The following is a 26,320-nucleotide window of genomic DNA, read 5'->3' as shown; positions in this document are numbered from 1 at the left end:
ATAAAGATGATTCATGGAAATATAGATTCACCGGCCACTTTATTAGGTACACCTGTCCAACTGCTTGTTAGTGCAAATGTCTACACCGCATGGCAGCAGCTCAATGCATTTAGGCATGTAGACATGGTCAAGACGATCTGCTGCTGTTCAAAGCGAGCATCAGAATGGGGAAGAATGGGGATTTAAGGGACTTTAAAAGTGGCATGGTTGTTGGTGTCACATGGGCTGCTCTGAGTATTTCAGAAACTGCTGATCTACTAGGATTTTCACGCACAACCATCTCTAGGGTTTACAGAGAATGATCTGAACAAGTCGAAATAAAATAAAAGGGCCAGTGAGTGTGCATTCGCCCGTATTCTTTGTTAATTATTTCACAAAATATGTTGAACAGATTCAGGAGTTTTTCCACAGTATTTCCTATATTTTGTTCTTCTGGAGAAAGTCTTATTTGTTTTATTTTGGCTAGAATAAAAGCAGTTTGTAATTATTTTAAAGCCATTTTAAGGTCAATATTATTCGCCCCCTTCACCAATATTAGTGTTGGATTGTCTCCAGAACAAACCACTGTTATGACTTGCCTAATTACCCTAACTTTACCTTAATTACCCTAGTGAAGCCTTTACATGTCACTTTAAGCTGAATACCAGTGTCTTGAAGAATATCTAGTCTAATATTATGTGCTGTCATCATGGCAAAGAGAAACCAGTTATTAGAAATTAATTATTATGTTTAGGAATAATTACTAATATCTAACTTAAACTGTTTTAAAAATAGTCAACAATATGTGTAAATAGACTGCATCGCAATTCAAGCACGAAACCCCCATCATCATCATCATGAAGAAGATGAAGATCTGCATCATCCTCCTCTTATTCCTCAGCCCATGTGTGTTTCTCATTGGCTCCTGTGGCTGAAGGTGTGGTTTGAACATCGCAACCCCAACTCAAAGGCGTTTTACTTTGCAAAAGAGAGATTTGACTGTAAGCATTGGTGTGCAAAACTCCCAGAAGAGCGTGAAAAAGCGAACGCAAAAAAACCGCTCGCTATATAAACAGCAACATGTGGAGGAGACGCGCTCAAGTTTCCTGAACGCATCATGACGCGTGGATTATCGGCGCTCCGGGTGATGTTTTCATTGTGATTATGATTGTTATGAGTGGACATGGCGTGGTGTGAGCGAGGGATCCAGATGTTGCTGGCCACCGTTGGAGCTTTTGTGGCTTTCAGTCTGATGAGCATCGCGATCGGGACCGATTACTGGCTGTATTCACGCGCGTACATCTGTAACGCGACCAACGCGAGCGCGGACGAGACGCAGACGCAGCCCAAGAAAGTCCGCGGGGATCTCACGCACTCCGGGCTCTGGAGGATCTGCTGTATCGAGGGTACAATATGAGCTCCATATAATTCCTTAGAGTTGTTTAAAAATGAGGGAAAACTTCTTTGCTTTGTGCCGCCTTTTGTCAAGTAGGAGGCTTTTGTTCTTTACGCGCGTCAGAAGTGCGCGCGTTTGACGCTTCCGTCTATTTTGTGTCTTTTTAGAGCAACGAAATGTGTTAAAAATGTGAATTAATAGGAGAACTTGGTTACTATTCGGCCACTTGTTAGCTTTATGTGACTACTCCCTCACTGAAAATGTGATTGTGCACTTGTTTCATCAAAAGCTGAAAGCATAGAGTAAAAAGAAAAGCAAAATAGCGACAGCTGTGTTGTTGTTTAGTCAGAAATGATCGATACATTTAAATAAACAGTAAATACTGAGCAGTTAATGGCAGTTTCAATTATTTAGATTTTAATAGACACTCTCTCATTAGTAAACGAGTGAGACTCTAAAGCCCTTAGTAGCCTATACAGCTCACTTCAGCCCGCTCCGTCAGCGTGACGTCATTACGTCGTCACATTTGAATCGTGTCAACTTTTATAAATTACTTCAGCATTTGACGATGCTGCTTAGTTTTGACATTTTACATCGATAAAATGTGTTTTTGTGGGTTTTAAAGATGAGAATGAGGTAAAAAAAAAGAGGGAAACTTACTTCATTTTGTCAAGTAGGAGGCTTTTGTTCTTTACGTGCGTTCGAGTGCACTCAGAAGTGCGCGCGTTTGACGCTTCTGTCTAGTTATGTAATTTTCAGTGTTGAAATGTGTTAAAAATTAGAATTAATGTGGAACTTGATGACTTGTCAGCCACTAAGAAATGTGCACTTAATTAAAAAAAGCTAATTAGCGACAGATGTGTTGTTGTTTGGTAGGAATTGATCGCTAATTTGAAATAAACAGGAAATACTGAGCAGTTTATTGGGAGTTTCAATTATTCAGATATTAATAAACACACTCATCAGGGAAGGAGACTCTAAGGCACTAAGTAGTAGCCTATACAGCTCAGTATACTTCCGTCAGCGTGACGTCATTTCGTCGTCACAATTGAATCGTTGAATCAACTTAAAAAAATAGGTGCGTTCGACATGAAGCTCAGCTGCAGCCGGTGATCAACGAGATTAGCCGAGCGCAGGCGGGGCGGAGTTGAAAACGGAGCCGTCAAGACGGACAGCTGGACACTTCGGGACTCAAAGTTGCTGCAGTCATGATGACCGATCACATGGCGTCATCATATTTTTTTGTTATTTTTATTTATAACAACAAAACATTTACAAATAAAACAGAATACAGTCTCTACAAACTGTAGTTCCTTTTTAAACAATAAGAGAGAATTATGAATAAAATATATAACAAATGCATGAGAGAAATAAGAGGAAATGAGAGGTTAACATAAACATAAAAACGAACAGGTCTATTAAATACAAAGCAATAAGCATAAATTCTAGGAGTTAAACATCAATCTTTAGGCTAATACTTCTTGTTTGAATCTGCTAAAAAAGGGTTTACATATATGTACATTTATAGATATAAAAAATTCCCATGTAAAAAGCAAAACAAGGTGTTTTGATTAGGTCTTAATAAATGACATTATTTTGGATGATGAATGAATTTGCAAAAAAGCATTTTAATCCAAAAAGATTGTGTTGAAAAGAACAAAAGGTAAAATAAGTGAGCTATGTAGAAGTTTCCCAGAAAGAGCAGGTAGCCTTTAAACTGCTAGATAGAAAATAAAATATATATTTATATTATAATAATAATGCCATTTTATAATTATTTAATAAAATAGTTCTTTACTTTAATTTGTTAAGAGAGCTTTAGGGGGGCAGGATCAATGATGATGATTTTCTTATTTCAAGTCTGTAAGACTTATTTGAGTTCATATTTAGGTTATTCACTAAAATATACACTAAATATATCATTTAAATCGTTCATGGATATGAATGCAGTAAATAGTCTGTATAAAAAAGTTAAAAAATAAACCTGTGCAAACAAGCTAACCTTTATAACCAGATTATTTAACAAAAGATGATACTGCAGTAAAATATTTGTAGTCTTTTAATAAGCAAGATGTGTACAGGATAGAGAGGGTGTGAAAAGTGAATTGTTTGTTTTGAAACTTTTGAATCGGAATTTGTCCAATTATAAACCCGAAATACACGTGTTTGTTGTCATGTGGTGAACTCGGCCAATCGTGTAATATCGGTGTCGTCATCAAAGCTCCTGCAGTCGCTCTTCAGAAGCTGCATGGTCTGAGTTTGGCGTCTGATCTCGGAGCGCTGTCGCGGTACTTTGATGCCACATGTGACAGTCACGTGGCGTCGGCGTAGCATCAATCCGGACAAGATTTCTAACCAGAATGCACCGCTTTAAGACAGATTTCGATCGATCTGCGCAGCGCTGCATGAAGTCGAACGCACCTACTTACTTCAGCATTTGACGATGCTGTTTCGTTTTTACATTTTACATGGATAAAATTTGTTTTTCTGGTTTAAAAAATGAGAATGAGGGAAAAAGAGGGAAACTTGCTTTATTGTGCCGCCTTTTGTTAAGTAGGACGCTTCAGAAGTGCGCGCGTTTGACGCTTCCATCTAGTTAATGTTATTTTTAGAGCTATGAAATGTGTTAAAATGAGAATTGATAGGGAAACTTGGTGACTTTTCGGCCAATTGTTAGCTTTATGTGACTATACTATCACTGAAAATGAGCACTTGATTAAAAAAGAAAAGCTAAATAGCGACAGATGTGTTGTTGTTTAGTCAGAAATGATCGCTAATTTGAAATGAATAGGAAATGCAGAAATACTGAGCAGTTTATTGGCAGTTTCAATGACTCCGATATTAATAAACACTCTCATCAGTGAAGGAGTGAGACTCTAGAGCCCTACGTAGTAGCTTATATAGCTCAGATATACTTCAGCTTGCTCTGTCAGCGTGACGTCATTTCGTCGTCACAGTTGAATCAACTTAGAAAAATGACTTCAGCATTTGACGATGCTGCTTAGTTTTAATATTTTACATGGATAAAATGTGTTTTTGTGGTTTTAAAAATGAGAATGAGGGAAAGAAGAGGGAAAACACTTCACTCGTGCCGCCTTTTGCCAAGTAGGAGGCTTTTGCTCTTTATGTCGTCACAATTGAATTTTCGGACCAACTAAAAAAAATTACTTCAGCATTTGACGACGCTGTTTACTTTTGACATTTTACATCAATAAAGTGTATTTTTGTGGTTTTAATGATGAGAATTTTGGGAAACTTGACTTTTTGGGAAACTTTGGCACAGTTGTTAGCTAATTGTAACTACTGTCACACTTTAAAAATGTGCACATTTCATCAGCTAGAAGTAATTTTTGTACATCCTACTTGAATAAAAGTCTGACGCAACTTCCACATTCATACAGATTAATTGATATAATTTAAAAATATATATTAATTAATATTTTCTACAGATACAGATGGCCAATAATTTATTATTAATATTTTTTTTGGGGTGGCACAGTTGCTCAGTGGTTAGCACTGTGGCCTCAGAGCAAGAAGGTTGCTGGTTTGAGTCCCAGCTGGGCCAGTTGGCATTTGTGTGTGGAGTTTGCATGTTCTCCCCATGTTGGTGTGGGTTTCCTCTAGGTGCTCCGGTTTCCCCCACAGTCCAAACACATGCGCTATATTCATTCATTCATTTTCTTGTCGGCTTAGTGCCTTTATTTATCCGGGGTCGCCACAGCGGAATGAACCGCCAACTTATCCAGCAAGTTTTTATGCCCTTCCAGCCGCAACCCATCTTCGGGGAAACATCCACACACACATTCACACACTACGGACAATTTAGCCTACCCAATTCCCCTGTACCTGTCTTTGGACTGTGGGGGAAGCCCCGGAGCACCCGGAGGAAACCCACACGAATGCAGGGAGAACATGCAAACTCCACACAGAAACGCCAGCTAAGCCGAGGCTCGAACCAGCGACCTTCTTGCTGTGATTAAAATATTCATTCATTCATTTTCTTGTCGGCTTAGTCCCTTTATTAATCTGGGGTCGCCACAAAGGAATGAACCGCCAACTTATCCAGCATATGTTTTACATAGCATATACCCTTCCAGCTGCAACCCATCACTGGGAAACATCCATACACACTCATTCACACACACACACACACACACACTACGGTCAATTTGTTTTTAGCATACCCAATTCACCTATAGGCGGTGTGGTGGCGCAGTAGGTAGTGCTTTCGCCTCACAGCAAGAAGGTCACTGGTTCGAGCCTCGGCTGGGTTAGTTGGCGTTTCTGTGTGGAGTTTGCATGTTCTCCCCGTGTTGGTGTGGGTTTCCTCCGACTGCACAGTCCAAAGACACACGCTATCCACTTCACGCCTCCTCCTGAAGTGACGTGCGATGCTAATTTGCAAACATTGTTTTTTAGCCACCTCCGCGCTTCATTCTCGAAATGTATAGTTTGTCTAAAGTGAAGTATACAAACTATATAGTATACTAAGAGCAGGGATACAATCAGCCAGCGCAGTCGTAGCACCATAGTCATAATGTAGTCTCTCCCGGTTTGTTCACTTGCGGGAGTTCATTGGCATTTTCAAGCATGTGAATTCTAACCAATCGATAAGCAGTTTAGGAAATACGTTCAATAACATCTGGCCAATGAGAGATGTGGGTTTTGTCACATGACTGCACACTGGCACATAAAACAAAAGAAAAATGCGATGTATAAGCCGAGTTCAGCAGCTAATCAGCCGGAATCAGCTGAGGTGACGTGACTGCGACCAGCGAGACCTAGCTGTCGCTCAAACGCCCACGCCCTTAATTAGGCAGACTTAATATTATCAAAACGAATGACTTATAAGAAAATACACCCCCTCACAGTTGTCATGAAGGGAAATATGAGCTATATACACCAAAGCCGTCTTTTATACCAGGCTGTAAAGAACTTATTTCTGCTGTGAAGTCGGCCATTTTAACAGTGGGCTCAATAGAAATCTGCTCTATTTTGGAGCCAGGACTAGTGGAATTTAGATGAATTGCAGTTTGTTAGGCCGTACTCACACTAGGTACAGTTGCCTCGAACCGGGCCAAAGCACGCTTGTCCCCCCTCCCGTCTCCCCCGACGGCCCGCACTCACACCACAATCGGGCCTCGGCACGCTTACGTCATCAATGCTGCGCTGTTCAGTGAGAAGCGCTCCCTCACTCAGCAGCACAGTGCAGATTTCTCTAGTTATATCGTGTCAGTCGGTTTGATATGCAGTGACATGCAGTCAAATATTTCGCCAAACAGTCCTTAGTAGGGTTGTAACAATATACCGGTATGACGGTTTACCACGATTTGAACGTGCACGATTATCATACCATGAACAATTGCATATCAACGGTTTTAACCCTTAAAGACCGAGAGAGCTGCCCGCGGCTAAAAATAAGTATTGCTCTTAAATGTTTAATAACTTTTGATCCGCTGATCCGATTCATACAATTCAAAGATTGGCATAAAGAAGAGAATCTCAGCTTTCCAGTGCTGTATCACATAACATTCGCGGACTTTCAGAGGCTCCGGAATCAGTGCGGTTACGTCATCAAAATGTGACAACGCTGATTTGACAAAGAAACGCTCGTCACTGTGTCTCCGGACAAACCAGACATGATATATTGATGCATTGTCCCTCCTCCATGCCCAGATTGGTTCAAACTCGCTATATCACATTTTGTTTGTGGACCAACAAGCTTTTTGAACAACACGGAATGAGAGAAAGGCATACATTTATGCGCGGCTAAATAAAACGCAAAAAAAAAAAAGTTTTGCATGAAATAATTCTCATACTAAGTACTTTTGCATGCACAGCAGCACAGAAACATGACAAAACAGTGACACAGCAAAGACGAACTGCTGCTCTTGCTGTTTTCAAAAGACACAAATGAAGATGCAGCTGTTTGTCTGCATTGCAGACAACCATTTCCAAATCCATATCCATAGACAACCATATCCATGCTGGCACATAAAACCTAAGGATGTTCCATATTGAATCTAGTTTTGTTATGTAACTATTTATAGTATAGCAAATATTTATATCTATTTTTTACTGAGGATTTGCACCATGTTTATTTGGACTTTATTTGGAATTTGACACATTATTTCTTATTTTCTTATTTTTATTTGTTCATTGTAAGTGGTGTTGTTTATAGTAACTAAAAATATATTATTTGGAAAAAGTCAAATTTGCTTCACTGTTCTATTATTTTGTAACTTTTGTAACATACCGTAAACCGCGAAACCGTCAAACCGTGGTATTGTTTTAGACGATTATCATACCGTAAAAAATTCATACCGTTACAACCCTAGTCCTTAGGGATGTGGTGACACACAGTCAGTTATTTTACCGAACAGATCCGCCACTTTTGCCGCTCATAAACAATCATGAAGCCCTCGTGCTGCAGGAATTAGGAGGTTTGCTGTGGTGCAGCTGTCGTGCAGTGAGGGGTTTGCGTATGTAATAAGCTACGGCAGTTTGCGTTCACTAAACAGTAAGAATGATTAATAAATCCATATGAAACAGCCCCTTAAAAGTCACGTCTCGCTTTCAGTGTCGGGCTTTGGCGTGGTGGCGTGGTACGTTTGTAGTGTGAGTGCAAAATGCGCCAAAGCTTGAAACTGAAAGTCCAAGTGAACACCTCAGGCCCACCTCCTCCAACCAGGCCAGGGCTGGCACTCACACTTCTCAAACGATCCGAGAAACGGGCCTGGGCAGGGTTGGCATAGTGCACTCAAAAAAAAATTGTTGAATGAACATGATTTGATCGTGGCACCCTTTATGCATCTAATCCAATCAAGTAAACCTGAACTGCTTTGAACATGTTGTATGAACACAAAGCACATTTGTAGATGAAACATGGTTTCAGTATGTCAGTCTCACTTCTTTGCAACTAATTGACTCAAAATGTTTGTATTGTGTTATTCTAATTAAAATGATTCTAATTTACTCGATTTTATGTCGAAATTATGTCTTGTTAAATCCGCTAGTAAATTTCCTGTTCAACATTGTTGTTTAAATTAAATTTTTTAAATGACGATACTATGAAGCAAGATTTAAAATTAAGTAATTCAACACAAAAAGGACAGAAAACATGTACATAACATGCATAACATTCAAGCTCTTGGGAAAACCAATTCCCAAACTATGCTTTAGGACACTAATCTTATTGGGAATATGTAAGGCAAACCTTGGTCTAATAAAAACAAACCAACAAATAGTAACATTGCGTGACAATATTTTAGTATTAAATATTTAACAAATATGAATTAGCAAAAAGCTTGCTGTTGTATCACATGAAAACATTCACATTTGAGCCGAAAACACGCGGTGATACTTCTTCTTGTTGTTTTCGTATGGTGACATCCGAACGCACTACCGCCACCTACTGATATGCGCGAAGTGACTCTCCAGAGTGAGAGTTGTCGATTTGAAGCGTCTCAGTCTAATTGAATCAACATGTTCTGATCAAATTCATTTGATTATTTCTTGATTCAGTTTCAAATAACATGAATTAATCATTTAACATACGTAAACTTGATTTGTTCTTTTCAATCTGACAAATGTTTATTTTGTAAATCCAATACATGCCTAGTTGATTTTTTTGAGTGTGTGAGTAGGCCCTTAGTTCCATATTAGCTTCATGAGGCAGTGCGGGATGTTGCCGCTTGGTTTGTAATAGCATGACAGTTTACAGAAAGTCCCCGTGCATTTACCAATCTGTGTTATATTTATTTAACAAGTCAAATATGCATTTTATTTGGTGGTTGAAGAGCCAAAGTGACTCTTTTGGAAACAAAGGTTGACCTTAAGTATAACAATGTGTGCTAGCAAAATAAAGATTGTAAATATATAGAGTTGAGGGCAAAACCATTCACCCTCCTGAGCAATATTTATTCTTTTTAAATGTTTGTCAGCAGATTTTCGTCTGCAGTATTTCCTCTAACATTTTTTTCTTCTGGAGAAAGTCTTATTTGTTTTATTTCGGCTAGATTAAAAGCAGTTTTTAATAGTTTTAAGGCCATTTTAAGGTTAATATTATTGCCCCCTTCAGCAATATTAGTTTTGGATTGTCTCCAGAACAAACCACTGTTATACAATGACTTGCCTAATTACCCTCACTTTACCCTAATTAACCTGGTTAGGCCTTTAAGCTGAATACTAGTAAATATCTAGTCTAATATGTGCTGTCATCATGACAAAGATAAAATAAATCAGTTATTAGACGTGAGTTATTAAAGCTATTGTGTGTTCGGTGATTGTGTCTCTCGCATCAGTTGTGAAGATGTTGTGTGCTTCTTGAATGGCCAGACTGACGATCAGACTGTCCTCATAAACTCCACTTCATTCATGTCTTCATCGCATCGCAGCCTGTTGCCTGGAAACAATATGTCTGAAATCGCTATGGTAACGTGGCCAGCGTTTAAAAATAGATGAGTCTGTTGCTTCTTATGATTGTCCATAAAGAAGAGATTGTCCATATAGAAGCAGACAGACAGACAGAGACAGACAGAGACAGACAGACAGACAGACAGACAGACAGACAGAGACAGACAGACAGACAGACAGACAGACAGACAGAGTGATAGATAGATAGATAGATAGATAGATAGATAGATAGATAGATAGATAGATGGACGGACGGACGGACGGACGGACGGACGGACGGACGGACGGACGGACGGACGGACGGACGGACGGACGGACGGACGGACGGACGGACGGACAGACAGACAGACAGACAGACAGACAGACAGACAGACAGACAGACAGACAGACAGACAGACAGACAGACAGACAGACAGACAGATAGATAGATAGATAGATAGATAGATAGATAGATAGACCGACAGATAGATAGATAGATAGATAGATAGATAGATAGATAGATAGATAGATAGATAGATAGATAGATAGATAGATAGATAGATAGATAGATAGATAGATAGATAGACCGACAGATAGATAGATAGATAGATAGATAGATAGATAGATAGATAGATAGATAGATAGATAGATAGATAGATAGATAGATAGATAGATAGATAGATAGATAGATAGATAGATAGACCGACAGATAGATAGATAGATAGATAGATAGATAGATAGATAGACAGACAGACAGACAGACAGACAGACAGACAGACAGACAGACAGACAGACAGACAGACAGACAGACAGACAGACAGACAGATAGATAGATAGATAGATAGATAGATAGATAGATAGATAGATAGATAGATAGATAGATAGATAGATAGATAGATAGATAGACCGACAGATAGATAGATAGATAGATAGATAGATAGATAGATAGATAGACAGACAGACAGACAGACAGACAGACAGACAGACAGACAGACAGACAGACAGACAGATAGATAGATAGATAGATAGATAGATAGATGTGTGTGTGTGTGTGTTTCTGGAAGGGAAGAGTCGTCAGTTTTCTAGCGATCTCCACAGATCTGTAATTAAATGCAGCGTCTGAAAGGCCAGCGAGTCTCTAATTAACCAGCAGCTTTGACTTCCGCCTCCATCCACACTCAATAACACACTCATAACCAGCTTCACCTTCAGCACAAACACACATAAACACACACACACACACACGCACACACACACACACATACACACACACAAACGCGCACACTGTGCTGTTTCAAGTCCAAATATCTACAAACTCTTAAAGAGCAGCTATTAAGCAGAAATCACTTCTATAAGGGGTTTAACCCAGTTGTGTGTCAGCAGTGTGTGGATATCTCCAGCCTCTAATGGTCAACATGAATTAATTCTATTGTTTATAATCAGACTTGATCAAAGCAGTCTGCAGAAACACTCTGATTGACATTCTCCCTTTGTATGATGTCATCAGAGGGGGAAAGCCCCGCCCACTAGTGCTCATCTCTATCTCATTAGCATAAGACATCAGTCTGTCTTTGAATCTGCCACTATGCTGACACACTGACATTCATAGCTCCGCCCTCTTCTGAAAAGAGCACAGTCTCATTTACATTTAAAGCGACAGCCACCAAAACACCACATTTAGGATCAAAGCCCAACACGGTTGGTTACAGCAAGTTCTAAAACTTTATTTTGACTCATTATTTCTAAAACAAGACAATATTTTGTGCTCGTCTAGAAAATGCTTCTTGATTTAAGAATCTTCAGATATTCAGACTTTCTCAGAGATGGGTTGCGGCTGGAAGGGTATCCGCTGCGTAAAAACTTGCTGAATAAGTTGGCGGTTCATTCCGCTGTGGCGACCCCGGATTAATAAAGGGACCGACAAGAAAATGAATGAATGATATTCAGACTAGAAACGAGACAGAATCTCTCAGGAAGGAAGCATTATTTGCAGCGCGCTGAGCATTGGGTGAGAAAAGTCCCGTCTGCTGTATTAAAGCACAATGAAGATGTCAAAGGCATCCTGGGAGACTTTATGTAAATCAGCAGCGGGATCAGACTGAGGTTTCCATGGAGAAGACATGCTCAGCGCTCAGGCGGGACCGATGTCTGATTCTGGCTTTATCAGTGTGGATGCGCTACAGTCACTGTGCCAATAAACACCCGCTGGAAATCCACAGCTCCACAGATCTATACATACACTCTTAGAGTTTTTAGTCTAAAGATCTAAACACTCTTGAATCAAGAAGCCTTTTCTGGATGAGTGCAAAATAATGTCTTGTTTTCAGAAATAAAGTCCAAATTAAGTGAGTTTTTCTTTAAAACATGCTAAATAATCTGCCACTGGGTGAGTAAGATAATCTTATTTTTTATTTTACTTATTTTAATTTATTTTTATTTTATAATAAATAATATTATTTTTTATTTTTTTAATTTTAATTAATTTTTTTATAAAAAATAGTATTATTTTTTATTTTATTTATTTTTTATTTATTTTTTATTTTATAATGAATAATCTTATTTTTTATTTTATTTATTTTAATTTATTTTTATTTTATAATAAATAATATTATTTTTTATTTTTTTAATTTTAATTAATTTTTTTATAAAAAATAGTATTATTTTTTATTTTATTTATTTTTTATTTATTTTTTATTTTATAATGAATAATCTTATTTTTTATTTTATTTATTTTAATTTATTTTTTTATTTTATAATAAATAATCTTATTTTTTATTTTAATTTATTTTTTATTTTATAATAAATAATCTTATTTTTAATTTTATTTATTTTAATAATTTTTTTATTTTATAATAAATAATCTTATTTTTATTTTATTTATTTTAATAAATTTTTTATTTTATAATAAATTATATTATTTTTTATTTTATTCATTTTAATTTATTTTTATTTTATAATAAATAATATTATTTTTTATTATTTTTTATTTTAATTAATTTTTTTATAATAAATAATCTTATTTTTTATTTTATTTATTTTAATTTATTTTTTATTTTATAATGAATAATCTTATTTTTTATTTTATTTATTTTAATTTATTTTTTATTTTATAATGAATAATCTTATTTTTTATTTTATTTATTTTAATTTATTTTTTATTTTATAATAAATAATCTTATTTTTAATTTTATTTATTTTAATAAATTTTTTATTTTATAATAAATAATCTTATTTTTTATTTTATTTATTTTAATAAGTTTTTTATTTTATGATAAATAATCTTATTTTTTATTTTATTCATTTTAATTAATTTTTTTATAATAAATAATCTTATTTTTAATTTTAATTATTTTAATTTATTTTTTATTTTACAATAAATAATCTTATTTTTTATTTTATTTATTTTAATTTATTTTTTATTTTATAATAAATAATCTTATTTTTTATTTTATTTATTTTATTTTTTATTTTATAATAAATAATATTTTTAATTTATTTATTTTAATTATTTTTTTATTTTACAATAAATAATCTTATTTTTTATTTTAATTTATTTTTTATTTTATAATAAATAATCTTATTTTTTATTTTTACAGAAGATTATTCTGCTTAACCCATTTTACTTGTTTTAATGAAAAACTCACTTTACAGCTAAACTCTGCTGTTATTTTGGGATTTCCGCCTGGATTTTGCCTACCCAAATTTAAACGCTTCCCAAATCCACATGCAGAGGTGTAAATGCAAAAAAAATTTTAACACTATTGAAAGTGTTTACATATCTGTATATGTTGTCTGTGTTATAATAAACACCTAAAAAGAGACGCTTTTTATATATATATTTTTTATAAACTCAAATGTGAAAGTGTACCTTTTAGGTTGTGTGTGGTCGAGCGTGCTGTAATTAATTTTAGTAGTCCCTGCACATGTCTGTAATCATAGGAAAAAAGAAAAATGTCTCCACCATAATCTATGCAAAAGTTATTGTATTCCAACTGATGAGAGGTGCTGTACAAGCCACAGGGAGCGATCATTGTGTTCATATTTCACTATTCTTTTGTTTGATCAAACATAATTCACTGTCTTTGGAGCACGTCAGACATATAAAAGGATTACTTATGCACATCACCTCAAAAACAGAGGAGAATGGCCCTGAAGCACACAGCATAAGGTAAGAGATGACAGCTGTCTGTGCTATCTGGGGCTGCTTATTGATCATAAATGTATTGTTTTCACTTCTGCGCCATGGAAACACCACGATTCATTTGGCAACTATTTGATATGTGAATATAATTCAGTAAAAAGAACGCTAGAGCCGTATGAGCACCGGCAAGAGCTTTCATTTGAGCTATAACTTGTACATGTGTCATACGAAAAAATATGAAAATGAACCAATGTTCAATACCCAGCTCGGGTATCCAAAATACTGTGTATTTAAGTGTGAATAACTATTGTACAGTAGAATAAACACCAAAGTGATGCATGTGTGCATAAAATATAGATCCTACACTTTTAAACGAAACCACTTACGGGGGTCTGGTGCAACGCTCGCCCTTTAAATCTGAAAGTGTGAATGATGCGATTTGCGCAAATGAAGTGGCGCCAGTTGAAGGAATTGCTCAAGTTGGAAAATCTAAACTACAGAGGACATTTGCGCAATGTTAACCGATCAGGAGCTTGCTCTTGCAGGGGCGTAATTTTGACGTAGCGCCTGTTGTTGGTGTCCCGGGAGGTAACCTTATTGATCTGCTGTCTGTCCATGTGGGCGGAGGAATACACAAGAGTGAAGAGGCTGTAGGAGTGCTGTTAATGCAGAATATCAAACGGCTATCAGCCAATCAGATTCAAGAACCTGTTGTATAAATAAATAAATATATATATATATATGTATATATATATATTTATTTATATATATATATATATATATATATATATATATATATATATATATATATATATATAATTGATCACATTTCTTTCAAAAAAATAAGATTATTAATTAGTTTTTATAAAAAAAAAAGAGTTTATTTCTATAACGATCTGTGACAATAATGTTTTACTATTGAAATTTAGAAAATTGTTTGTAAAGGTTCTATTTTCTTCCTCTTTTACAGTGACTAGACTAGAAACCACATGGCCCACTTTCTCAGACCTATTTAATGCTAATTAAATTGCTCCTTTTTTAACACTAGACCCAATTAATGGCAAGCTGGGCCACACAAAAGCGGTGTCACAGGGAGTAAACTCCACCTGGAGACTGGCAGAGACATTTGCTGTGGGACACGTTATGATGTATGTTAAGACCTGTTGAACACATTTGGCTTTAGGTCATCATGCCATATAATTAATCTGTGCTATCAATTTTTGGAAATGATTTTGTTATCGTTATGCTCCCGTAAAAGAAGTCCTGTAGTTAAAATCTGTCTGATTTTAATTTTAAATGAAAAAGGGCAATTTATAAGACTGAATTTAAACAAATTAGGTTAAACAATACTAAATTTAATTAGTTTATTAACCACTTACCTTAAAAATACTTAGTAAATCCAGTAAATCGTTTTTTTCCCCAGTGTGCTCCATATTCCAATGCAAAAGAATAGAAAAGGCAGGATCTCAAGCCAGCTAAAAAAATTATAAATAGCCAATGGTCTCGAAAATCTACCAGTCTTGTCCTTTGTTTACACATTGCACAGAAACTTATTTGCTGGTAGTTTTCCTGAAATTGCTGTAAGCCCTGGTAAAGGGCTTTGTTAAATAACGTTTACTCTTCTCATTTTTCTATGTATATAATAGTGCTTGTTTAATAGTCATTTAGGCCAAGTCTATCAGTAATTTAGGGCGGGGCATTAGTTTAACAGGGCGGGGCTATAGTCATTTAGAGCGTGACTATCAGTTATTTAAGTCAGGGCTATCAGTAATTCACGGTGGGACTATCAGCCTTTTAGGGCAAGGCTATCAGTAATTTAGGGCGGGGCATTAGTTTAACAGGGCGGGGCTATAGTCATTTAGGGTGTGACTATCAGTTATTTAAGGCAGGGCTATCAGTCATTTAGGGGGCGGGTCTATCAGTCCTTTAGAGCTGGGTTGTCAGTCATTTAGGGCAGGGCCATCAGTAATTTAAGGCAGGGCTATCAGTTCTTTAAGGCGGGGCTATCAGTTATTTAGGGCAGGGCATAAGTTCAATAGGGCGGGGCTATTATTCCTTTAGGGCAGGGCTATCAATCACTTAGAGTAGGGTTATCAGTCATTTAGGGCAGGGCCATCAGTAATTTAAGGCAGGGCTATGAGTTCTTTAGGCGGGGCGATCAGTTATTTAGGGCAGTGCATAAGTTCAATAGGGCGGGGCTATTATTCTTTTAGGGCAGGGCTATCAATCACTTAGAGCAGGGATATCAGTAATTTAGAGCAGGGCCATCAGTAATTTAAAGTGGGGCTATCAGACTTTTAGACAGGGGTTACCAGTCATTTAGGGCAGGTCAATCAATAATTAACGGCGGGGCCATCAGTCCTTTAGGGTGTGGGGCTATCAGTCATTTAAAGTGTGGCTATCAATAATTTAGGGCCGCTCTATCTATCTATAATTTAGGACATGGCCATCAGTCGTTTAGGGGGCGGGGCTATCAGTCCTTTAAGGTGGGGCTATCAGTCTTTTAGGGCAGGGCTATTAGTGTTTTAAGGCAGGGCTATTAGTTATTTAGGCCGCGGAGTTAGTTCAACAGGGCAGGGCTATCTGTCCTTTAGGGCAGGGCTATCTGTCCTTTAGGGCAGGGCTATCAGTCATTTAGGGCGGAGCCATCAGTCATTTAGGCCGGGGCAATAGTTCAACAGGGCAGGGCTATCTATCCTTTAGGGCAGGGCTGTCAGTCATTTAGGGTGGAGCCATCAGTCATTTAGGGGGCGGGACAATCAGTCATTTATGTTGGGGCTATCAGTCATTTTAGTCAGCGGCATAAGTAATTTAGGGCGAGGGTATCAGTCATTTAGGGCAGGGCCATCATTTATTTAGGGTGGGGCTATCAGTCCTTTAAGGCAGGGCTTTAGTCATGTATGGCGGGGCCATCAGGTCTTTAGGGCATGGCTATCAGTCATTTAGGGCTGGCATATTAGTAATTTACGGCAGGGATATAAGTAGTTTAGGGCAGGGCTATCATTCCATTAGGGCACAGCCATCAGTAATTTTGGGTGGGGCCATTCGTAATTGAGGGCATAGTTATCAGTAATTTAGGGCCCAGAGTAATTTAGGGCATAATTTTCATTAATTTAGGGCAGGGCCTTCAGTAATTTAGGGCCAAGAGCAATTTAGTGCATCGTTTTCAGTAATTTAGGGTGGGGTTTTCAGTCCTTTAGGACATGACTTAGTCTATTTGTCAATCTTCTTTCATTTTGTTAGCAACACCCATTTTCCAACAATCAAATTAATTCCCAAAGGATGAAATGGAGCACCGCCCTGCTTTTTTTCCCAGGATGTTTTCCAGTGTATAGTGGAAAAAGGACAATCTTACCTTCTGTTTCATGTCGACTTTAACTTTAAATCTGTTTCTAAACAATTCTATGTGTCAGTTTTTTTACATGCACCTACTGCTTCAAAACAGAACAAATAGTCATCATACGCAGGGTGTTTTTTTTAAATTGCATCTGATCTTACGCTTTGTGATTTGCATACATTTCCAAATCCTCACTCAAACCTCTAATCATATTTCTGTAGGTCTCAACAAAGGAAGCTGCTACCGAATCAATCATTTCCCGGATGATAATGATTATGACACAGACAGCTCGGAGTATCTCTTACGTGAGTGACTGCCTTTCTAGACATACTACAGTGTTAATGTCTACATCTCAATGTTAAAGCAGTGTTTGTGTCTGAACAGGTATTGTGCGGGCCTCCAGCGTGTTCCCCCTCCTCAGTACCATCCTGCTGTTGCTGGGCGGGTTGTGTGTTGGAATAGGACGCATATACAACAAGAGAAACAACATATTGCTCAGCGCTGGGATTCTGTTTGTGGCAGCAGGTAAACCTCGCAAATGAACACCTGCTAACATGCTTATACAGCAGGGATGTCCTAACTCGGTCCTGGAGGGTCGGTGTCCAGCTTCAACACTCCTGCCAGAAAGTTTCTAGTACAGGGGTCACCAATCTCGTTCCTGGAGGTCCGGTGCCCTGCAGGGTTTAGCTCCAACTTGCCTTAACACACCTGTCTGGGTGTTTCAAGTATACCTAGTAAGACTTGTTCAGGTGTGTTTGATTAGGGTTGGAGCTAACATCTGCAGGACACCGACCCTCCAAGAACAAGTTTGGTGATCCCTGTTCTAGTATATCTAGTAAGACCTTAATTAGCTGGTTCAAGTGTGTTTGATTTGGGTTGGAGCTAAACTCTCCAGGACCGAGTTTGGACACCCCAGAAATGTTTTTCTTAATTAAGAGTTTTGTCCTTTTTCTAGTCTATGCCCCACTGTTGTATTATTTAGCTTGTTTAAAGGAACAACTCACTTAATTTTGACATATTATTCCTTGATTTAGGATTTTTTTTTTTAGATATTTGGACTAGAAAGAAGACAAAAACTCAAAGTAAGAGAAGCATTTTCCACCCACTTCAGACCCTACAGTTTGTTCGCTGAATATATCAGGAATATATTAATCCCTGCTCTGATAGTCGAACTCATCCATGATGTTACTGGCAGGTACACTGGAACTGAGGGGGCGAAGGCTGCCCAATTTTCGTTAGCTGTTACGCAAGTGAATTTAGTGGGCTGATATGGCTTGTGCTAAAAGGGCCCACTCTCTATGGGCTCTCTGATTGTGGAAAATACTTGAGTAAAAGCAGCACGTCACTCACTCCCTAGATGCTGTAACACCAGCTGTTGCCAATTACAACAACACATCAGCATGTCTGTCATATTAGAAAGGTCAAAATCCACACAATAAACAAAGGAGGTTATAATACTTAGAAAAAGCTACCCATTCCCAATCATCCCATTAGAAATGTGCAGCATATGGTATATTTTCCTACAGGGAAGTGGCTAATGAAGCCATGTTAATGTTTTGGAAGCTAGCTAGAAGAGTTATGGAGGAACACCTCACTCCCCAGGCATTAAGGCATGCTTGCTGGCATTTTCACTGATGATGGTTTGAATCACACTTGTCATGGTACAAACAGGAACAGTTACACTGGTGACTGGATGGGAGTGAGGTTTAAAGAGGGTGAGTGCAACCAAGCAAGTAAAGCTTATTGTCTTAGTTTGGAGAGGCACAGTGATACTAGATGTTTTGAACATAGCCTTTAATGCTGACTGGTGCTTGTTCAGTACCACTCAGAGTGATGGAAATATTATAATTGGTGCCGTGACCCGGATGTTAATTAGGTTTAAAGATGGTGAGTGAAACAGAATTAAGCAAGTAAACCCCATTCCCTTGGTTTTGAGGGGCACACTTACACTTGACGTTTTGCAGATTGTCTCTCATGCTGGCTGGTGCTTGTTCAGAAACATTCAGAGTGATGGAAATAGTATATTTGGTGCCGTGACCCGGATGGGAGTGAGACTAAAATAGAGTGAGTGAAACAGAATTAAGCAAATAAACCTCATTCCCTTGGTTTTGAGGGGCACACCTATACTAGAAGTTTTGCACATTGCCACTCATGCTGGCTGGTGCTTGTTCATTATCACTCAGAGTGATGGGACCATAATATTTGGTGTCGTGACCCGGGTGTCAATGAGGTTTAAAGATAGTGAGTGAAACAGAATTAAGCAAGTAAACTCCATTCCCTTGGTTTTGAGGGGCACACTTACACTAGACGTTTTGCAGATTGTCTCTCATGCTGGCTGGTGCTTGTTCAGAAACATTCAGAGTGATGGAAATAGTATATTTGGTGCCGTGACCCGGATGGGAGTGAGACTAAAATAGAGTGAGTGAAACAGAATTAAGCAAATAAACCTCATTCCCTTGGTTTTGAGGGGCACACTGATACTAGAAGTTTTGCACATTGCCACTCATGCTGGCTGGTGCTTATTCATTATCACTCAGAGTGATGGGACCATAATATTTGGTGCCGTGACCCGGGTGTCAATGAGGTTTAAAGACGGTGAGTGAAACAGAATTAAGCAAATAAACCTCATTCCCTTGGTTTTGAGGGGCACACTGATACTAGAAGTTTTGCAGATTGTCTCTCATGCTGGCTGGTGCTTGTTCATTATCACTCAGAGTGATGGGACCATAATATTTGGTGCCGTGACCCGGGTGTAAATGAGGTTTAAAGATGGTGAGTGAAACAGAATTAAGCAAATAAACCTCATTACCTTGGTTTTGAGGGGCACACTGATACTTGAAGTTTTGCACATTGCCTCAGAGTGATGGGATGGGGGCCCCGTGTGATAGGGGGCCCCGCGTGGTAACCCTGACACCACCTACACCCCCCGGTCTTCCGTGCACGCGATCATAACTCACCTCAGCCTTCAAATAAGTCACTCACCTTCTCGCCACCATATGGACCACCCTCCCCCGCTCTTCACTTTGTGCGATCATAAGTACTACCTTACCTGGCATAACCCCCCCACACACACATTTTTCACATTATGCGCTACGCAGGTCTGGTTGACATTTCTGGCAGTCGCATGTACTATTCTTGGTAGTTTTATTTGTTATTTTTCAAGAGTTTACACTTAGCTTATGATTGATTATTAAAGCTTGTTTGGAAGAGAGCCCTGAGCTCATAAGATCCTCGAACCCAGGGCTCTCTCCCGTTTGCAAGGCGAGAGGGGAGTTTGAGCTCAGGTAGATCTCGAGAGCTCCCCTGCTGTAGTAGCTAATGAACAATGATCACTCTTAAGAGAGAACTACTGACTAGGGGCATGTCTATGGTGCTGATTTGGATTAGTCAAGTTGCATGATTTTGGATGGTGGGAGGAAACCGGGGAACCCATGGGAAACCCACGTGAGCATGGGAAGAACGAGTAAACTTTGCACAGAATCGTCGACTGGCTTGGTAAGGACTAGAACCAGTGACGTTCTTGCTGTGAGGCAACAGTGCTAACCACTGGGCCACTGTGCCACCCATCTAGGGAAGGAGGAGGAGTAAGGGTGGAAGTGGGGATTCTTCAAAATGAAGATGGCTGTCATATGGAACTTATGGTAATTATAGTGGTTTAGGAATCGTCTGATTGGTGAATCATTAATTGAATAATGCGGAGCCGGCTGCAAGCAATCATAAGCACGTGATCTACAATGAAACTTCACTTAATCCACATTTATATGTACCTTGTTATATCAAATGACAAATTAAATAAAACTTATGTTACTTATAAAGACATTTGCTTGTTTTGTGTCTGGCAGGTTTGAGCAACATCATCGGTATAATTGTCTACATCTCCAGCAATGCCGGTGACCCCAGCGACAAAAGAGACGAGGACAAGAAGAATCAGTATAACTATGGTTGGTCGTTCTACTTTGGAGCGCTCTCTTTCATTGTGGCCGAGGCGGTGGCCGTTCTGGCAGTCAACATCTACATCGAGAAGAATAAAGAAGTGAGGTTTAAAGCACGACGTGAGTTCATCAAGTCCACCTCCTCCTCTTCGCCATACTCCCGCATGCCCAGCTTTCGCTATCGTCGACGGCACTCGCGGTCCAGTTCGCGCTCCACGGAAGCATCCCGCGAGGCGTCGCCTGTGGGCATGAAAATGATTAGCTCGGTGCCTGTAGGAGAGATCAACATGTACACACTGACGAGAGACCCTCTCAAATCAGGCACGGATAGTTCTTACAGTCCAGATCATGATTCTGGATTCCTCCAAGTGCACAACTGCTTTCCTAAAGACCTTAATGATGGTGCCAACAGGAGGACAACACCTGTATGAGGGTACTCAAAGGAACGGAAGAGATAAAGGCCATATTAATTGGATAGCCATTGGGGATAAGTGGCAGATGCCAACGAAGGGGATACCCATTGATGATCAATGACGTCTCTCATTGGTGAAAGAGAGCCACTGTGTTCAGAAGGAAAGATTTAATCTCCACTTTCAACAACTACTCTTGTGTTTCTCCACACGATCTCTCAGAAGCGCACATCTCTTATCAAAGGGCAAGACACGCAAATGTAAAACGGATGGATATTGAGAGTTTTAAGTAAGCCAATCCATTCCCTTGGTCAATACAGTGGCATATTCTCGGTGTATACCAATATGATAATGACTCTCACACTTTGAGATGGTGCTAATGCAGGCTCACAGCTGAAGCCTTCCCGTCGTTGTGTGTTCAGCGCAGACCGGAGTTGAATACTGAACACCCTTGTTTGTTTGTATCATATGTTTGTAGCCACAGTTGTCTATCCCTATTCAGTGTGCCTATCATCTTGGCAGTGCCAACTGCTCAGACTTGATCTGGAGCCACTTTGCAACACAGTGCAAATCTCAAATCTCTATTATTTTTGTTGTTGTACGACTAGAAGTATCACTAAATAATCACTGGTGCATTCTAGTTTAGGATGTTACGACTACTTATTGTATATAAACACCCTGCTGAAAAGACAAGATTGGATTGTCATAGCTGGTCAGGTGCTTCTTTTCTATCTGCTGGACGACTTCATTAGCAAAACTTGTCCAAGGAAGTCTTACTAGTTAAAGTTAACACAAAATACATGTAGAACCCGGTTTGCTTGTGTCGTGCAACATATTTATGATTGAAAATGTAAGCCTGGCCTTGACATTGTGGATAGAGAGACGAGATTGGATTTTCATAACTGGTCTGGTGCTTCCTTTCTATCCGCTGGACAACCTCATCAGCAAAACTTGTCCAAGGAAGTCTTACTGGTCACAGTGAGCACAGAATTACACCTACAACCCATTTTACTTTTGATGTGCAACATATTTATGATTGGAAATGTAAGCCGTGACGTTGTGGATAGAGAATGAGTCATGCCAGACCAGTGGGTGAAACATGGTGATCGGTCAAAAGGGAAAAATGTTTCAGATGCATTTTTCAAAAGAATCCAAATACAGTGCAGGATTATGAAGGCTTCACATGCACTGATGACTCATGGGCAGCACGATGACTCAGTGGGAAGCAGTGCTGCCTCATAGCAAGAAGGTCCTTAGTTCGAGCATGTTTTCCCTGTGTGTGCGTGGGTTCCCTTTGTGTTCTCTGCACCTCCCACTATCCAGAAACAAGTGACACAAGTGGATTGATGATGCCAAATTGACCATAGGGGTGAATGAGTGTGTGCATGGGTGTGTGTGTGAGAGCTCTACAATAGACCTGCCTGTGACCCGAGATTCAGGTTCCCCCCTTCAACCACACAAAGGAAAAAGATCCCAAATATTTACTGCAATGAGTTTTGCTATTGTTGCCCATAGAGAAAAATTTAAATATATGCAAATTAGATATGAGATAATGTTCATGTTTGGAATTTACATAAATGTCAAGAATTAACCCCTTGCATACATACGATTTATGGCCAGTAAAATTTTACTTTAATTTCTAAAATCGAGTGGCCAATCCTGCTTGAGGAGACACTGCCCTGCAAATATTACCTTCAACTAGCTTCTCTAACACTTGCCTTGAGGTTTATGTAAGTCTGAGGGCCTTGATAAGATGGTTGTTGTGTGTTTAATTAAGGTATCCCTACTGAAAAAAAACAGCTTAAACCAGCCTAGGCTGGTTGGCTGGTTTTAGCTGGTCGACCAGGCTGGTTTTAGTGGGGTTTTGGCCATTTCTATGCTGGTTTCCAGCCATTTCCAGCCTGGTCTTAGCTGGTCAGGCTGGGAGATGACCAGCTAAAACCAGACTGACCAGCTTAAATCAGGCTGGTCTTAGCTGGATTTAGCTGGTCATTTTCCAGCCTGACCAGCTAAGACCAGACTGGAAATAGCTGGAAATTAGCCTGGAAATGGCCTGAACCCCTCAAAAACCAGGCTGGTCAACCAGCTAAAACCAGCCAACCAGCCTAGGCTGGTTTAAGCTGGATTTTTCAGCAGGGATAAGCTAAACTCTGCAGGACAGTTGCCCTCCAGGAGCAATCCTGTAAACCCCTGGTATAGCATAATTTTATTTTCAGTATTTATTTATTTATTTAGATGCCTGGGCTCAAACTGAAGAGAGAAAATTAACTGGAGAAGATTTACACCTCAAGGAAGCCTCCACCGTTATCTGTTACAGACCAATGGTAGTTTGACGGAGTTTACCAGCCAGCGTGAACTTTTCCGAAAGAGTTGTTTGATCAAGCTCTTTTGAAATTCCAAAACTGCAAACTAAAGGGGTCGTACCATGGATGAAAGATTTTTGGTGCTTTTTGCCTTTATTAGGATAAAACAGAGAGGGGGGGATACGATTGGAAAAAGTCCATGAGCTGGGACTCGAACTCAGGTCACCTGAAGCACAATTGCACAATATGTCGCACTGCCCTAGGCTATCGGTACTGACATAAGTTGTTTTTTAGGAGTTTACGGACACCAGCGGCACCATCCAACACCTAGCTATGATTCAGGACTCTTAAAGTCCTGCCATGCCACAAAGCGACACCTGCAGTTCAATATTAAATAACATTATGACTGCGTACAAGTTGTGTGCATCTGTTAGGCCGGGGAATCTTTAGAGACTCATTAAAGTTACTATTTTCCACCTGCCATCCTAAAGGGGAGCTGTTATGCACGTAAAAATCACTTTTATAAAGGGTTTAAACACAGCAGTGTCTGAATATAACCAACCTCTAATGGTAAACATGTATTAATTCAATTTTTCTTATATTTATTCTCTTGATAAAAACAGTCTGCAGAAACACTTTGATTGAACTTTCGAGAATCGATTCAGAAACTCATGAGAGGGATTCGAAATGAGTGTCCATTATGACATATATATAAGGGACGATAAGGTATGACAATGGTCTTTTCAGCAGGGATGTACAGCAGTATTCAAGAAGCCTCAAGTTTTATACCTCACTTTGAATTCCTCACTGCCACTGATCGCCACTCAACAAAGGTCAGCACACTACAAAAACGCTTTTCTTACTTGAGAGTTTTTGTCTTGTTTCTAAATCAAGAAGCATCTTCCAGTCAAGCAAAAAATATATTCAGTAAAATATTACTCTCCTCTTCACTATCGGATTGTCACTGGGCACGTGGCGGCCCTTGTGGAGGGGGCGCTTGTTGTTACTGTCCAGATTATCCTGATTTATATGGTCTATCTATGAAGTGTTTATGATATCAGTATCACATCATATCATTTTAACTCATGAAGTTTTTCCTCAAAACAACCAAATATAATCTACAAATCGGCAATGCAAAATAAATGCTTTTCAAACAAGATTATTTGGCTTACCTCATTGGCGGATTATTCTGGTTAAGGACAACCTCACTTCGTTTTATTTCTAAAAGCAAGACTGTCTTTTTGTTTGTCTAAAAAATTGCTTCTTGGTTTAGGAATTATTCCATATTTGCACTAGAAACGAGACCAAAACTCTGCGGTGCCGTTGATTTCCATTGTCAATCTGTCCAAGAGTAATGTCATCCATCCAGAGGTTTCACCTCTACTTAAGTGTGTTTATTTTTCGTCTGAATGTGGGTTAAATATAGACCCTCCTGCAGGTGAATGAGCGATTTTGTCTGAACGGGACACCTTTAGGGGATCAGACATTGTTTGAGTTCGGCTGATAACAGGAGTTTTGAGAAATGTCAGACATCAGGAAATGAAAGAGAAGTTTTGTGTCCGGTCATCTGGAGACGCTGATGTATATCTAGAGCGGATCACTATGAAAGACTTCAGCCCTATAGAAAACCATTCAAAGTGTCTTATAGCCTCACCAGAGCCTTACGCCTGGATCTCTCTTTCAATAAATCCTCTTCTCTTCTCTTTCTTATCGCTGGTTTCCCTCTCCCATCTCCAGTCTTTAGTGCAGAGCTTTCCCATATGGTAAAAAAAACAACAACAACATTCCAGGCCAAAACATGCAGATTTCAATTATACATTGTGTCTGTTGATTACTTTTCTTTTTCATTTCAACCATCATTTATTTCTAAAAATATATTTATTTTTTAGGGTGAAAAAGATGCAAATTATACATTATTTAAAATACATTTAATGTAATTATTGTTGTTATTATTATTAACAATAATAATAACAGATATGCATTATGCGTCTTATGATGGTCTTTTCCGGAACAAATCTAGATCATCCTTGCCTGCATGAGCAGCGCTTTATTAATAATAATAATAATAATAATTCCTTACATTTATATAGCGCTTTTCTGGGCACTCAAAGCGCTTTACACAATGGGGGGGGGAATCTCCTCATCCACCACCAGTGTGCAGCATCCACCTGGATGATGCAACGGCAGCCATTTTGCGCCAGACCGCACACCACACACCAGCTGATTGGTGGAGAGGAGACAGTGATGCAGCCAATTGAATATGGGGATGGTTAGGAGGCCATGATGGACAAAGGCCAGTGGGCAGATTTGGCCAGGATGCCGGGGTTAAACCCCTACTCTTTTCGAAGAACATCCTGGGATTTTTAACGACCACAGAGAGTCGGGACCTCGGTTTAACGTCTCATCCGAAAGACGGCGCTCACTGAGC

At 38.9% G+C, this 26,320-nt stretch overlaps 1 protein-coding gene and 1 long non-coding RNA gene across 7 annotated transcripts in view; both read left to right on the top strand.

Moving 5' to 3' along the window:
- Positions 1 to 26,320, top strand: part of LOC147846139 (uncharacterized) — a 281,389-nt gene that overhangs the window by 180,501 nt on the left and 74,568 nt on the right. The gene's annotated exons all lie outside the window — the stretch shown is intronic.
- Positions 962 to 25,049, top strand: cacng4b (calcium voltage-gated channel auxiliary subunit gamma 4b). 6 transcript variants are annotated; one of them, XR_015480110.1, is made up of 6 exons: positions 962 to 1,385; positions 17,469 to 17,552; positions 17,632 to 17,772; positions 21,090 to 23,238; positions 23,292 to 23,388; positions 23,694 to 24,028. XR_015480110.1 is itself a non-coding variant. In NM_001328103.1 (5 exon segments), coding segments are annotated over 4 exon segments (969 nt in total). In that variant the 5' UTR covers positions 976 to 1,162; the 3' UTR covers positions 21,611 to 22,334; positions 22,528 to 23,367.

This window comes from Danio rerio, chromosome 3 (genome assembly GCF_052040795.2).
Source record: "Danio rerio strain M-AB ecotype USA chromosome 3, GRCz13ab, whole genome shotgun sequence".
Classification (NCBI taxonomy): Eukaryota; Metazoa; Chordata; class Actinopteri; order Cypriniformes; family Danionidae; genus Danio; species Danio rerio.
Note: the sequence above shows the minus strand (reverse complement) of the source record. Positions and strands in the feature narration are given on the sequence as shown.

Bases quoted from the DNA above. Each gene is read 5' to 3' on its own strand.
- cacng4b (XM_087243408.1), top strand. From the start codon at position 1,163: ATGGCGTGGTGTGAGCGAGGGATCCAGATGTTGCTGGCCACCGTTGGA. The intron at 1,386-17,468 runs GTACAATATGAG...ATATTTCTGTAG, and splicing joins GAGGATCTGCTGTATCGAGG to GTCTCAACAAAGGAAGCTGC. The intron at 17,553-17,631 runs GTGAGTGACTGC...GTGTCTGAACAG, and splicing joins CAGCTCGGAGTATCTCTTAC to GTATTGTGCGGGCCTCCAGC.